This window comes from Crocodylus siamensis, chromosome 13 (genome assembly GCF_052110815.1).
Source record: "Crocodylus siamensis isolate JL-2025a chromosome 13, ASM5211081v1, whole genome shotgun sequence".
Lineage (NCBI taxonomy): Eukaryota > Metazoa > Chordata > Crocodylia > Crocodylidae > Crocodylus > Crocodylus siamensis.
In genome coordinates, this window is record NC_143407.1 from 37,952,410 (window position 1) to 37,965,755 (window position 13,346).

Below are 13,346 nucleotides of genomic sequence, written 5' to 3' on the forward strand. Positions count from 1 at the left end.
AGGCCCTAACTGGGTTTCTCCCTCACTTCTGGGCCCCTTGACTCTGCCCCTGTGCACGTGCTGGCCCCAGAACAAGGGGAGCCCTGGGACGGCGGTGGCCCGGCCTGGCTCATGGCCTAGGCCCTGTGCGGTCAGGCAGGGCCCGTGGGTTTGGCGCTGCGCAGGGCCAGCAGCCTCTGGGCCCGGCTTTCGCTCTGGCTTTGCCCAGCCGCTGCGGGCCAAGGGCCGGCGTGTCGGCCGTGCCCGGGAGGACTTGCTCGTTTGCGCTCCAGTCCGGAGACATGGGACTTTGTTTGCGGCCACGGGAGCGGCGGGGACAAGGCGAGGCCATGCACCACGTCCCCCGGCCCATGGGGACCGGTCTGGCCCGGCTGCTCGGCAGGGGCTGCCGCGGGGTCCGAGCTCCCCCACGAGCCCAGCCAAGGGGGACAGAGAAGGGGGCTGGGGGGCTCCGGCCACAAGCGAGCGCGGCCCCTGCCCCTGCTTCGCGGCCCCGTGCCCGGCCCCGCTGTGGGGGAGACCTCGGCTTGCGGGCAGCAGTGGCCCGGCCGCATGGGCCCTGGGCAGCCGCCTGCCCGAGCACCCCCCAGGCCCTGCTCGGACCGAGGTGCCCATGGGCGAAGGGCCACGAGCCAGGCAGGCACCAGGCCACGCTCAGAGCAGCCCCCCGGTGCTGCCCCGGGGGCACCTCTGCTGGCCGGGGGTCCCCACGCTGCGCCCGGGAGGCCACTCACTGCCCCGTGAGCTCATGGCAGGTGAAGGCGCAGGAGGGCACGAGGGGCAGGCGGGGGCCGCTGTGGGACCTCCGCCCTGCGCTGGGGCAGAGCCTTGCTCCGGCCGGTGCCCCCCCCCCCCCGGGGCTGGATCACGACCCCCAGGCGCGGCCTGGGGGCAGCCCCCTGCACCCCCGCCACCCCGGCCGAGGCAGGGGCCTGCTCTCCTGGGCACGCCCCGCCCCGAGGAGCCCCCCCGCCTGCCCCGAGAGCCCGGCACTGCCGCCGGGGGCCGGGACCTCCCTGCCGGGAGGCGGGGGCCCGCAGAGCCGCCGGCTCCGGGGGTGCTTGCCGCGGGCGGGACTCCGGGCTGAGCCGCGGCAGCCCCCCCCGCCCGCACCCCGGGGGCACCCGGCCCCGCGCCGGGACGAGCTGCAGGCCCCGGGGGGGCGGCTCCTCGGGCCCGGCCGCACCTGCCCCCGCCGGGGTGGTGGTGGGGTCCTGCCGCCCATCACGGCCGCGCCGCGCGCGGGAGCACGGATTGGCGGCGGGAAGCGCTGGGCGGAGCCGGGCCGGGCTGCCCCGCCCCCCGCGCCAGCGGCCGGGCCGCGGAGCGCGGGCGGGGGCCAAGAGCCTCCCCCGAGGCCGCCTCGGTTGTGCTGGCCGAGCCTGGCCCGCCGAGCGCACAGCGCCGGGCACTCGGGCCTCGCGGCGGCACCGCACCCGGGCTGGAGGCCGTGCCCGCCTGGGCAAGGGCCGCGGGAAGCAGAGGCTCAGTCCCTTGCAGCACCAGGCAGTGGCCAGCTGCCCTGGGAGTGCCCTGGGCCGCGCACCCGCTCACCCGAGCTACCAGGGCACATGGCATGCCCCGCCCGGCTTGCTGGCTGGGCCCAGGCCCCCCTTGCTCAACCCTGTACAGTGACAGCCCTGGCTCAGCTCTAGGCCTCTCAACCTCTGCCCAGGTGGCGCAGCAGCTCTGGGGGTCCTGCAGGCTGTGTTGTGGAGGCTGGCTGGGCTGTGTGAGGGGGTGTGGGTGTGGGCGTCTGTGTGTATGGCAGTGCAAGGAGGTGTGGGTGCCTGTGTATGGTGGGGTGTGCAAGTGGGACTCACCCACAAACACACACACACACACACACTGTGTGCCTGTCCCTACAAACACTCTCTCTCTCCCGTGCCCTCATTGCCTGGTCAAGGACACACGCACCTCCCCTCCTGGCCCTGGGGTACCTGCATGGTCCCGTGGTCCAATGATGCAGTGGTGTACAGGGAGGCAAGGAAAGCTGTGGCAGGAAGAGACTTCTGTGGGGGGCGGGGGCAGGGACAGGGCCTTGCTGCTGAATCCTGCTGGCTTCCCCTGGGTCCTATTTCCCCTGAATCCTGTCATCTTTGACAGGCAGCCAGAAGAAGATATATATGAATTTTTTAAAAATTTCAGGGGCCCCGCAGGCCAGGTAGAATGGCCTGGCAGGCCAGATCCAACCCACAGGACATGTTTGGCCTGCCCCTCGGCTAGGGTGTGGGGCTGATCCGGTAGATTTCCCAAGGGTTAGTCCAGCCTGGCTTTTCTGTGTTCCTAAGGGAGTCCTAGGGGAGGGAAGGCAGGTGAGTGGTAAGTGGCTGCTGAAGGGCTGCTCAGACCACTGGACACCCCTGGCACCTGGCTGCTGCAGGTTTGTGACGGGAAAAGGGCCAGGCCCCTGCAGACCAGGCACCAAGTGCCTTGCTCGCAAGGGGGCCTTGGGCCCAGCCAGCAAGCCGGGCAGTCTCAGGTCCAGCGGGGCTTGAGTGCTTCCTCTGCAGCTGGCATCTCCAGGGCCACAGCAAGAGCTGTCCCAGGAAGGAGCAGGGCCAGGAATAGCAGCAGGGAATGAGGATGCCCAGAGGCAGGGCCCTGTGCCCAGATGCCCCCGCCCTGCATGCCTGCAGGGGCTCGTGCCATGGCTTCAGTTTCCTCCTGCTGCATCTGGAAGCAATTCCCTGCGCCACTGGAATGTGCAGACGTTCTGCTTTGGCAGCCCCGGCCGCGCTCGCCTCCCAGGGAACACGCCGTCCCCAGAACAGGACATGCCTGCCCTGCTCCGTCACCGCTGCTGAGCTGAGGCCAGTGCAGCCCCGGGCCAGGCCAGAGCAGTGCTGGAGCTGCAGGGCTTGCGCCCACGATGGCCGCGCACCTTCCCCACGTGGACAGGGCAGGGTGGCGTGCTGCCCAGAGGGTGCGGGTGGGGGGCTGGCCCCAGGGGAGCTGGCAGAGCCCCCGAGCGGGGCTCAGGCCTCCCGGCCCCCGCGGAGGGGCCACGCACAGCGGGGTGGCCCCAGCCCACATCACTGCAGCGGCTGCCACAGCAGCACCCTCGCTTGCAATGTCAGCAGCCTTGCGGCGTGCCCCAGCGGCCCGGGGGGTCTCGCAGGAGCAGCAGGGCGCAGCCCCAGCCCTTCAGCCCCCGTGCCGCCGCTGCCCCGCGCCGACCCGGCCCTGACCTGGCGCCTTGGCCGCGGCGCCCGGGGCCCCGGGGCCCGAGTGGGGAGGCCAGGGCAGCTGCGTGCTCCCGGCCCTGCGCGGGGGAGCCCTCGGGGGTCCGCGGGAGCGCGGCGGGCTGGAGGTGCAGCCCCGACACGGCCCGGCCGGGGCGGCCGCGGCTCAGACCCCCCGTCCCCCCCGCGCCGCGGCCCGGCCTTGCCTGGTGCCAGTGCGGGTCCCGCGTGGGCGCGGCGGCGGCGGGGCGCGCGATGCGGGCGCCGGGCCGCGCTGTCAACAGGTTGCACAAGCGGGCGCGGCGGCGGCGGCGGCGGCGGGGCCGGGAGACTCCTGAGCGGCCGAGTCGGCGCCGCCCCCGCCCCGCCCCGCCCCGCCCCGCCCCGGCCCCGCCGGCTGCTTCCCCGGCGCTGGCACTGTCCCCCCGGGCGGCCTGCCTGCCCCGCGGCCGCACGTCGGGGGTGTCCTGCACCCCCGGGCCCAAGCCGGGCGCTGCAGGCTCGTGGCCCGCGCCGGCGCCCGGCCCCACGGCTCGGCCTGGCCTGCGGCTCCGGGCCGGCCGGCGGGTGCCTGGCCTGCGGCGTGGCGTCCTCGGGGAGGCGGCCTGGCAGCAGCTTGAAACCCAAGGGCGCTCGCCTGGTCGGCTCCTACCGCACGGCGGGCAAGGCGAAGCCGAGCTGCGGCTGGGGCCCCTCTCGCCCTCGGCGGCTGTCGGGGCTCAGGCGCACTCGGTAGCTCAAAGCCGAAGGAAAGTGCTTCCCTGCCGCCCTGCCTTCCCCCCATCTGCTTCACTTCCAGGCGCAGGAAGATCAGGAGCTGCAGGCCGCAGCACGGAGCCCCTTTGGCCTCCAGCGGCACGCGTACGAAGCGCCTGGCTTCGGCGAGCTCAGAGCCGCCCTGCAGGTCTCCGAGCAGCTGGGAAATCGCCCCACGGCTCACGAGAGCCCACGCTGCGCGGCACGCGGGCCCGGGCCTCTCGTCTTGGCCCGGCCAGGCTGAGCTCAGCTTTGCACTTGCCCTCGATACCCAGTGACAGGGCTCCCTCCCTGGGCCCTCCCTGGGCAGCAGTTTGGCCGCAAGCACCGTGCGGAGTCACCACCGCCTTCCCGTCGCCCTCCGCCTCCCTCCCCTCCCCTCGCAGCAGGGCTCGCTTCCCGCCGCCCCGGAGCTCAGGGCAATGCAAACCGATGGCAGGACACCAGGGGTTTGCTCGTAGTTTCATAGTTCATCAAGCCCGACCCCCTGCCCTGGGCAGGACCGAGTGCTGGGATCACGATACCCCAGCCAGCTCTCTCTCCAACCTCCTCCTGAAGGCCCCCAGGTAGGGGAGAGCACCACCTCCCTGGGGAGCCCTCACTGTGAAGCAATGCCTCCTGATAGCGAGCCTGCACCTGCTCTCGATCAATCTGTGGCCGTTATTCCTTGCTGTCCCGAGTGGTGCCCGGGGGAGCAGAGCCTCACCTATTTTCCGCTGGTCCCCCCTGCCGAGTTTGTAGATGGCCACCAGGTCCCCTCAGTCTACTCTTGTGGAGGCTGAATTGATTCAGACCCTTTAGTCTATGTCCGCAGGGCCTGCTGCCCCCTGACCATGCGAGTGGCCTCCTCTGGCCCCTCTCCATGCTGTCCACATCCCTGCTGAAGCGCGGCGCCCAGAACTGGACCCAATACTCCCGCTGCGGCCTGACCGGTGCCGCATGGAGGGGGAGGATCACCTCCCTGGCCCTGCTCGAGATGCATCCTACTGACCGCTTCCTCGCACTGGCGGCTCATGTCCACCCTGGAGTCAGCGAGGACCCCGAGAGCCCTCAGCCACGTGCTGTTCCCCAGCCCGTAGGTGTTGCTGGTTCCTTCTCCCTAGACGCAGCACCCTGCCCTTGTCTGCGCTGACCTGCACCCTCTCCTCATCCACCACCTCTGCGACCCGTCCAGCTCTAGGGGCTGCAAGGGGACAGGGCAGGGCACGTGGCCTGCGGCTTGGGGCAACCTCGGCCCTCCCTCGTGAACCGAAGCAAGCGTCTGCAGACCCCCCCGCGTGCAGCCACGAGTGCAGTGTGCAGGCCCCAGGGCAGCCAGAAGGTCTGGCTTGGCTTGGGGCTTTCCGCCTGCCTCTTTTCGCCCCGTGCCGCTCGAGCCCCTTCAGGAAGCAGCCCGAGCCACCCGGACCCCGAGCGCACACGCACGCTCACGCCGCTGGGCACGTGCGGGGAGCGTGGTGGCGGGAGCTGAGCTGTCTGGGCAATAGGGAGACCGGACGGAGCAGGGGCGCGGGGGGGTCTCCGCTCCCTGGCAGCGCAGGCGGGCGTCCCGTCCTCCCGCCGGAGCTGCCGCTGGCTGCCCGAGGCTGTTACCGCCTGACGGCCCTGGCGGGGCGGCCTTGAGATTCAGCCTGTGCTCGTCCCCGTCAGCGGCCTGGCCCAGTGTGGGTTTCCATGGAAAGCTTCCCTCCACAACAAGGAGGAAGGAGCTGCGGCAGGAGTGACTCAGACACGGCTGGAAGATTCTGCGGGCAGGCGGGGGAGGGCAGGCGCCGGCCCGCGTCTCCGGGCCCTGCCCCGCTCGGACGGCACGGGGCACCCCTGCGCGGCCCGGCCCCGCGCGTCCGCCTGCGGGCAGGTGCGCAGCCGGCCCTGGCCGCGGCGGCAGGCTCGCCCCCGTGTCCCACCCCCCGCACCACAGGACGCTGTCCCGGAGCCCGTGCCGGGGCCTGACGAGGGGAGGGAGGTGAGCGAGAAACCCAACGGCGGCGAGCGCGGCCCCGGGCCCAGCTCCCAGAACAGCCCTGGCAGGCCGGGCTCTGCTCAGCCCCGACACCTGCGGCGGGGGCGGCGGGGCAGCGCTAGGCCGGGCACGGCCCCGCAGGGACGGGCTGGAGCCGTGCAGCTGGACGGCGGGCACCAGACGCAGGCACAGGGCTGCCCGGGGAGCAGGGGCGGGCTGGGGAAATCACAGGCGCTGGCGCGCTGAGGGCTGCCCCGCGGAGAGAGACAGCCAGAGGCCTTTGAGCAGGCTGGGCTCAGCAGGGCTGTGCAGGCGCAGGACGGCACCGCTTCTCCCCGCCGGCGGCCCCGGGGGAGGCCCGTCACCACTGCCTGCTCTTGCCCGCGAGCTGCGGCGGAAGCTCACCGCGGTGGCGACGGGCACTGCCCCTTCTGCCCCGGTCGCTGCGGTGTCGCCCAGCCCCTCTCCCCCGTGGGAGTGGTGCTGACCTGGATCCAGGGCCACGGGCAGCCTGCACCCACAGGCCTCAGCGCTGGCGTGGAGAGGCCGTGGCTAGGTACACGGGTGGGAGCAGCTGCCACGGCCCACTCCATCCTTGGCTTTACCACCGAGTCGGGAGAGACAGGCAGCTGGCATCCAGGGGAGCCCCCGCAGCACAGGCCTCGCCCCCCAGGGTGGGGCAGCTCCCCAGGGCCTCGGCCTTGCTGCTGTGCAAGCCCCCACACGGGGCTGGAGCCCAGCAGCAGACACGAGGCATGAGTGGAAGCAGCTCCTCAGCGCCAGCGAGACCCCCCCAGCTCTGCAGGGAGCAGGCCTGGCGCCGGGGTGCTGCACCTGGCACGGGGGAGCGGGGCACCAGGGCCCTGGGCTTCCTACCTGAGCCCTGCTGTGGCTGTCGGACCAGGCTCTTCCTTCCTCCAGTCCACAGGGCACAACCCCAGCTTTCCGCCAAGTCCCTGGCACAGGGCAAGGGCCAGGCTTGGAAAGCAGCTGGTGCTGCTGGAGAGTCTGTACAGGCTCCTAATCCCCATGGACGCAGCACCTAGAGGCCCTCAAGATCTCCAGCGGGCTTTAGCCACTTAGCAAACCTGGCCGGAAACATTTCTGAGCGGGGACAGGTGCCAACGAAACCCAGACTCGGGTCGTGCCAGGGCTCAAGGCAGAACCGACCTGGTGCTTTCTACTGCATCTGCTCTGCTCTGCCAGGGCCGCAGCGCAGGGCTGCATGGGGACACGGGCACCTCCTGCAGAAGGCCAGGGGTGGGGGAAGAAGACGAAGCCCCTGCATTTGCTCGGAGAGCACAGCATGGACAGGACGGGTTTGTGATGCTGCAGTGAATCCTCCACGGCACACATAGAGGGCTACAGCCCCCCGCCCCGGGAGTTCATCTACTTCCTGAGGCCTTGGGAGTCTGCAGACAAGCGCATCCTCAGCATGAGGAGAATCACGGCTTTGAAAAGTTTAGTGGCAGACAAAGTGTCCTCGTGCTTCAGCCCTGTCTTAATTAAAAACAGCACAGATGGGACGTGCAACATGAGGCAGGGCCTCTGCGCCTCTGTCCTGCGGCATCCCAGGCTAAACCTGCCCTCGAGCACAGGCTGCCAGGGCCCTGAGTGCGCCGAGCCGTTGCTTCCTCCTACTTGTGTGCAGATGCCAGCGCCAGTGGCCCAGGGAGCAGAGGCTGAGCCAGGACGAAGCTGCAGCCGGGTTTCCCCACCTCGGCCCTCCCCGCTGGGGCCTGGCAGCGACCCACCGCTGCCCCCCCTACCCGGGAGGGGGCGAGCTGGCAGCGCAGCGGGCTCGCACGCGCAGAAGGTGCCCCGCACACCCCGGCACAGACCTGCCTTCAGCCCAACGCGGGCAGGTCCCGCAGCCACAGGCGTTGACCACAGCCCCAACTCACCGGGCTCAAGGCCGTCAGCCTGCTCTGCTCGCTGGGCACCTCTTGCTGCGGTCGTCCCAGCTGCTCCAGACGTGTGGTCTGGAGCTGAGGCCGGGGCCTTTTCTCACAACCCTCCCTGGCCTGGCTCTGCTCAGCTGAGCGGGGCTGGAGCAGCTGTCCTTCACCTGCAAGTGCCCTCCACGCCGGGGCCAAGGCCTGGGACCGCCCCGGATTCAGGTCAGCATTACTCAGGGGGAGAGGGGCTGGGCACCACGCAGCCCTAGTTCCCAGCTGGCCCTCCCCAGCCGTGGCAAGGACCCGAGTCCCCAGCACAGGCAGCTGTCTCCCGGCCTCGGGGGGAACTGCCGGCTGCGGAGAAAGCTCCAAGCAGCCCGAGGGAAGGTGCTCAGACGGACACAGCCCTCACCCCCAGCCCCACCTGGGCCTTGGGGCAGGCTGTTTTTTGGGGGTGGGGGGTCAAACCAGCGCTTGCACAGGAGGGTCTGGGCAGATCCTGCCTCCTTTCCTGGAGCTTGTGAACGCCGTGTCAGGGCACGCACCACTGTGGGGACAGTGCCAGAAACCTCGCTGCAGCCACCGGAGCTCAGCTCTGGAGGCCGGGAGAAAGTGCTGCCCTTGCCTCGCCCGGCGGGGCCTCTGCAGGTGGACACCCCTGCGCCTCCCCAGCACAGCTCTGCCCCGAGACGGCAGCTGGAGCTGCGGCTCCCACCCGGGGCCGGGCAGAGGTCCCGCGGTCCAGGGCTGTGGTCCCCTGCAGCGAGGTGGCAGCACACGGCCGCGTAAGCGTGAAAGGCAGGGCGGACCGAGCGTGCTCCGCACAATCCCTCAGGGACCCGGCCGAGGCAGCGGGGGAGGGCGGGGGCCCCGAGAAGGCACGGACCCCAGCTCGCTGCACGTGCATTTATTGCGCACCCCGCAGACCAGCTCTTCCCGTCCCCACCGAGCGGAGCTCAGGCCTACCCGCCCGGGCGGGACCCCCGCGCCGCGGCGGCGGCCAGGCCGGGCTGGCGCAGGCCACGACCTTGCCGCACGGCCCGCGGAGCGCCCCGCCTCCTCCAGCCACGGTCACGCCAGGAAGCGGCCCAGGAACTGGCGGTAGACCTGGCGCTGCGGCGCGGCGGCGGGGACGAAGTGCCCGCCCGGGTGCGTGAGCACGACGGGCTCCACGAAGCAGGCGGCCAGCTCGGCGCTCCGGGCGGGCGGGATCACGGCGTCCGCGCGCCCCGCCACGTGCAGGCTGGGCAGCGCCAGCGGCTCCGCGTAGAAGCGGGCGTGGGCGGGCGCGCGGCTCGGGAAGCCGGCCACCAGCACGGCGAAGCGCAGCGGGAAGCGGCCGTCCCCGCGCTGCCCCAGCGCGCACAGCATGGCGGCCAGCGCCGCGCCCTGGCTGAAGCCCAGCACGCCGTCGAAGGGGCCGCGCTCCGCCACGGCCGCCGCCACGGCCGCCAGCGACTCCTCCAGCCCCGCGCAGCTGGTCGCGGCCTCCGCGGCGTCGAAGGTGCTGCCCGCCGGGTCCGAGAACCACCAGGCGCGCGGCGCCGCGTCCGGGGGGCCTGCGGGCGAGGGCCGCGTCAGGGCGGGCGCCCCGCATCCCCCCGCCCGTGGGGCCCCAAACACGTACCCCCAAGCCCCTCGGCCACGTCGCCTCCTCGAGACGCGGGGCCCCCTGGGTCCCCAAAACAAGGAGCCCCCCCGGGGCCATCACCGGGCACTCGCAAGGCGTGGGGCGCGCTGATGGACACGAGCTCGGCCTGGCCGCGCAGCGCCTTGCGCAGGGCCCCGGTGCGCACGTGGAAGCTGTGCGCGTCCTGGCGGTAACCATGGAGACACAGGATCCGTAGCGGCGGCGGCGACCCCCCAGACATGCCCGCCACCGGAAGTCCAGCCGCCCTGTCCGGAAGCCGCCGTCCCCCGAAAGCCGAGCGCGCCGGCGCACTAAGATGGAACCTGATTGGTCGACACTCGGGGCCCGCCTGCCTGTCAGGGCAGTCGCGGAGCCAATGGGGGCGCGGGGCGGCCCGGCAAGGAGCAGCGGCGCTGGGCGGCCGGCAGGGGACGCCGCACGGGGCAGGAGCAGCACGTGGGGGTGCAAGGGCGCGGGTGCCCACGTGGCTGGGGGCGCACACGTGGGTGCAGGGGCAGGCGCAGCCCAGCTTTGGTCCCGCGGGGAGACCCCTGCCGCTTGGGCCCAGCTGCAGGGAGGGGGCCGTCGGCGCAGTGGAGGCAAGCGGAGCGGGCAGCGGGAGGAGGGTTTATTTCCGGGGTGCAGCAGACAGCGGGGCAGAGCCGTGCGCCCGGCCAGGCCTCCACCCAGCCTGGGTTTCCAGCCACTCGCTGTGCGTCTCCACCACCCTGCGGTGCACGGGGGGCAGAGGCCAGCGCCCCGCGGCGCGGGTGCAGCTCTTCCTCCGGCCATGGCACAACTGCCCGGGGGCAGAGGCAGGACCAGCCCGGGAAAGGGCCAGGCGCCAGCGGGCCCCGCCCGCGCCTGCTCCCCTGGGGACACACCGAGGGCGTCAGTCACTCCACCGGCCTGGCGCCCCGGGCAGGGGAGTTTGTCCCTGGGCACTTGGTTCCGGGCTGCTGCTCCGCGGGTGAGGGCCTGCTGGCTGTGCCGGGGGCCTCGGGACGCGGCGCTGGCGCTGGCGACGGCGACGTGTCCTGGCAGCGGCAGTCACGGCACGGCTCCTTCACGCCGGGCGGCCCAGCCACCTGCTTCTGCAGCCAGAAAAGGGCGCGATCAGAAAGCACTGCTCTCCCTCCCCTCACCCCTGCTCCCAGCCGCGGCCCCTGCCCCTAGCAGGGGGTGTCAGGCTGGACTGATCGGTGCCCGGCCTCCCCTTCACCCCCCAGGAGATAACCCCGATAAATGCTTGTGCGCTGCCCTCCAGTGAACCCGCCACGGGCAGCCACACGAACGCAAGGAGGCGCCTGCTCTTGGCCCAGGGTCTCGGTGGACGCAGCGACAGGGATCAGAGATCGCTGCTTCTCACAGCCAGTCCTGCCCTCCAACTGCTGCTGCCCAGAGCATCCTCGTGACGCCTGCTCCTGCCTCGGATGCCCTGTCCTGCAGGCAAGTGGAGGGCAGCGCGCTCCCCCCACGGGACACCCTGGCTGGCTGCAGGCTCTGGGCTGGCAGCAGGGCCAGGCACCCCGCTCTGCATCACTCGCACGCGCTGGCGAGAGCCACTGGATGGCGCCGGCAGCACGTGGCAGCGCGGCTCGGCTGCGCGGCCTCCTCTCAGCAGCGACACACGGCGCACGGAGAAGCAGAAACCAAATGCACATCGAGGCCACGGCCCCTGGGTCCTGGCTCTGCCGCAGGTTCCTCCAGCCCCAGGGAGCTCACGGACACGGCCCTGCCCTGGCAGGGAGGCTCGTGCCCCCGAGGGTCGGGCGAGCCGCTTGCAGACAGCACAGCCCCTCCCCACAGCTCTCCAAACTCCCCCCACCTCCAGGGAGCCAGGGGTCTACACTCCTCACCTGCGCTGGCTGGCGGGGACCCCGCTGTGGCTGGTGACTGGCGTGATTGGGAGTCCAGGCGCCCAGGGACTGGTTGGCATAGAAATCCATGGGGTAGGTCTGCTGCCACTCGATCTCCTTCAGAGCCACGGCAGCCTGGGGTGCAACGAAACGCGGGCTGTGGGGCGGTGCGGGGGCAGCCCTGCGAGCAGGAGGCCCCGCAGCCTCCGGGCAGGAAGGACACCCACCCCGCGCGCGCGTTCGGGGCCCCTCTACACGTTACACATACGACATGTTCAACTGCTAACTCCGCAGGTAACTCACACCAGCTGCACGTGCAATGTAACGATGACACCACGACACGGTCTGCCCCGCTCGGGTCGGAGATGGCAAACGTGCAGTAACTTTACAGCTGGTTGTTACCAGGGGCCTTAGGGACGTCACTTCAGGGCACCGGGGTGCAGGGAAGCACGTGCCAGCGGCAGCTCCTGCAAGCGCCCCCGATGCTGACCCTGCTGTCCCCCAGGGCTGGCTGGGCAACCCCGCAGGTGGCCGAGCTGACAGGCACTGCCAGGCGTGCCGCGATGCAGCCCCCCCGAGCCCGGTGGCACAGCCATGCCCTGCTCCAGGCCAGCTGGCAGCCAGCACTCCCACTGCCCCTTCCCATACACGGGTCGCCTCCTCGGGCGGGCTGAGCTCGTTCAGCTGAACCCCTTCCAGAGCCAGGACAGCGTCTGCGCCTCACTTGCCCGGGGGGGCCCCCGTGCTTGGCCAAGCAACCAGGGCCAAGGGCAGGACGGACGACTTACCTCGTAGGGCGTCAGCAGCGGCTTGCTGAAGGCCTCTCCCCAGTCGATGGAGAGCCGGGGACAGGCCACCTGCACCCACCTGCAAGGGAGGCACAGGGCGGTGGGCGACCCCAGCACAGGGCCCGCCTCCCCCTGGCAGCAGCTGCAGTGGAGCTGTGCCGTGAGCCGCCCAACGCCGGGGGTGGTTGGGATCCCTGCAGGCGCTGCCCCAATGCCCTAGGCAAGGGTCCCAAGTACCCCGAGGGCCACCCAACAGGGCAGGGAGGGGCCCAGGGACGCTGGAGACTCCTTCCTGTCCAGCTCCGTGTCGGTGCTGGCCTCGTGGCTGGCTGGGGAGAGCAGGGTTGGGGGTGCAGGTAGATGTAAGGAGCCTGGAAACCACCCAGACCACGGGGCAAAGCAGGCACCTGCACCAGCCCTGGCACCCAAGCCCAGCATGAGGCAAGGCCCTGCCTGCCCCAGCCCGGGGCCAGCGGCTAAGTGGAGGAAACGTGCGGAAGAGGCTGCCGGCAGCTGCCGCACTGGTTCCCGTGGCCCCATCACAGGAAATCTGCTCCTCTCTCCATCATGCTTAGCCGAGCCCAGCCGAGCGCGAGCGGCCCAGCGCCGGGCCAGCATGAATATTTCAGAGGCCAGGGACACGCACGCGGGGCTGGGAGGAGCCGACCTCCCAAGGACAGCTCGGCGCAGCCCCGTGCTGCCCACCTCCAGCAGCAGGGAGGGGCGCAAGGGGCAGCACAGGCCTGGGGGGCCTTTACTCTGCTCCGAGCATCACCCAGCCGGGACCCCCTGGGGCAGGGATGTCTGCAGCCGGGATCCTCAGAGGCCCCCCCGGGCTGATGGGTTTTGCTCAGGATCTCTGAAGGACCAGGGGTGGCCCCGGGGGCCGGTGCTGCAGGGCGCTGTGCCAGGCCCAGGCTCCTGTACCGTGCTGTGCTCGGGCACCCTTGGGGGCCATGCCCCATGTGCCCAGGAGACGCCAGCAACCCCAGGCTAGCTGGATGCTCCCCTGGGCCCTGGAGACACCCAGAGCAACCGAGCCAATGCCTGCATGGGGCACGGGGCACGGCCAAGGGCCCTGTCCCCCTGCTCCCCTCCCTGCAGGCTGCTGGGCCCGGCGGCAGCATCCAGGACATGCAGCAGGGGGAGGGGAAGAGCGCAGAAACCTTCCCTGACAGCAAGGCCGCGTGGCAGAGCTAAATTAAGCCCCTTCCCGAATCCCTGAAGGCCCCACAGCAAGGGAGGAGGCAGGAGGCCTCTGGCAGAG

General features: G+C 71.4%; 3 protein-coding genes across 9 annotated transcripts in view; 1 reads left to right on the forward strand and 2 right to left on the reverse strand.

The window, feature by feature from the left end:
- The first annotated feature begins 1,415 nt into the window (after window positions 1-1,415).
- LOC149854372 (uncharacterized) lies at window positions 1,416-8,682 on the forward strand. The gene has a single exon (XM_090026433.1). It carries the CDS (start codon window positions 3,441-3,443, stop codon window positions 4,509-4,511), a length of 1,071 nt encoding a protein of 356 aa, XP_089882559.1. The 5' UTR covers window positions 1,416-3,440; the 3' UTR covers window positions 4,512-8,682.
- Window positions 8,683-8,694: 12 nt separating this feature from the next.
- OVCA2 (OVCA2 serine hydrolase domain containing) lies at window positions 8,695-9,735 on the reverse strand. 2 transcript variants are annotated; one of them, XM_090026436.1, is made up of 2 exons: window positions 9,514-9,735; window positions 8,695-9,361 (listed from the first exon to the last, which is right to left on the reverse strand). In XM_090026436.1, exons 1-2 carry the CDS (start codon window positions 9,671-9,673, stop codon window positions 8,874-8,876), a joined length of 648 nt encoding a protein of 215 aa, XP_089882562.1. In that variant the 5' UTR covers window positions 9,674-9,735; the 3' UTR covers window positions 8,695-8,873. The 2 variants fall into 2 exon arrangements, with proteins under 2 accessions (XP_089882562.1, XP_089882561.1); XM_090026435.1 differs by having other exon boundaries at window positions 9,430-9,735.
- Window positions 9,736-10,186: 451 nt separating this feature from the next.
- Window positions 10,187-13,346, reverse strand: part of DPH1 (diphthamide biosynthesis 1) — a 28,398-nt gene continuing 25,238 nt past the window's right edge. For 5 of the 6 annotated variants that reach the window (XM_090026428.1, XM_090026426.1, XM_090026430.1 and 2 more), the window contains 3 exons: window positions 12,080-12,158; window positions 11,292-11,426; window positions 10,187-10,526 (listed from right to left, as the gene is read on the reverse strand). In XM_090026428.1, coding sequence (XP_089882554.1) covers window positions 10,329-10,526; window positions 11,292-11,426; window positions 12,080-12,158 — 412 coding nt within the window. In that variant the 3' untranslated portion in view covers window positions 10,187-10,328. The remainder of the gene's footprint in view (window positions 10,527-11,291; window positions 11,427-12,079; window positions 12,159-13,346) is intronic. The other variant, XM_090026427.1, reaches the window with a different exon arrangement.

Coding starts and splice junctions, on each gene's coding strand:
- LOC149854372 (XM_090026433.1), top strand. CDS start 3,441: ATGCGGGCGCCGGGCCGCGCTGTCAACAGGTTGCACAAGCGGGCGCGG.
- OVCA2 (XM_090026435.1), bottom strand. CDS start 9,673: ATGTCTGGGGGGTCGCCGCCGCCGCTACGGATCCTGTGTCTCCATGGT. Junction 9,362..9,429: donor CGTGGCCGAGGGGCTTGGGG/GTACGTGTTTGG, acceptor CCTCGCCCGCAG/GCCCCCCGGACGCGGCGCCG.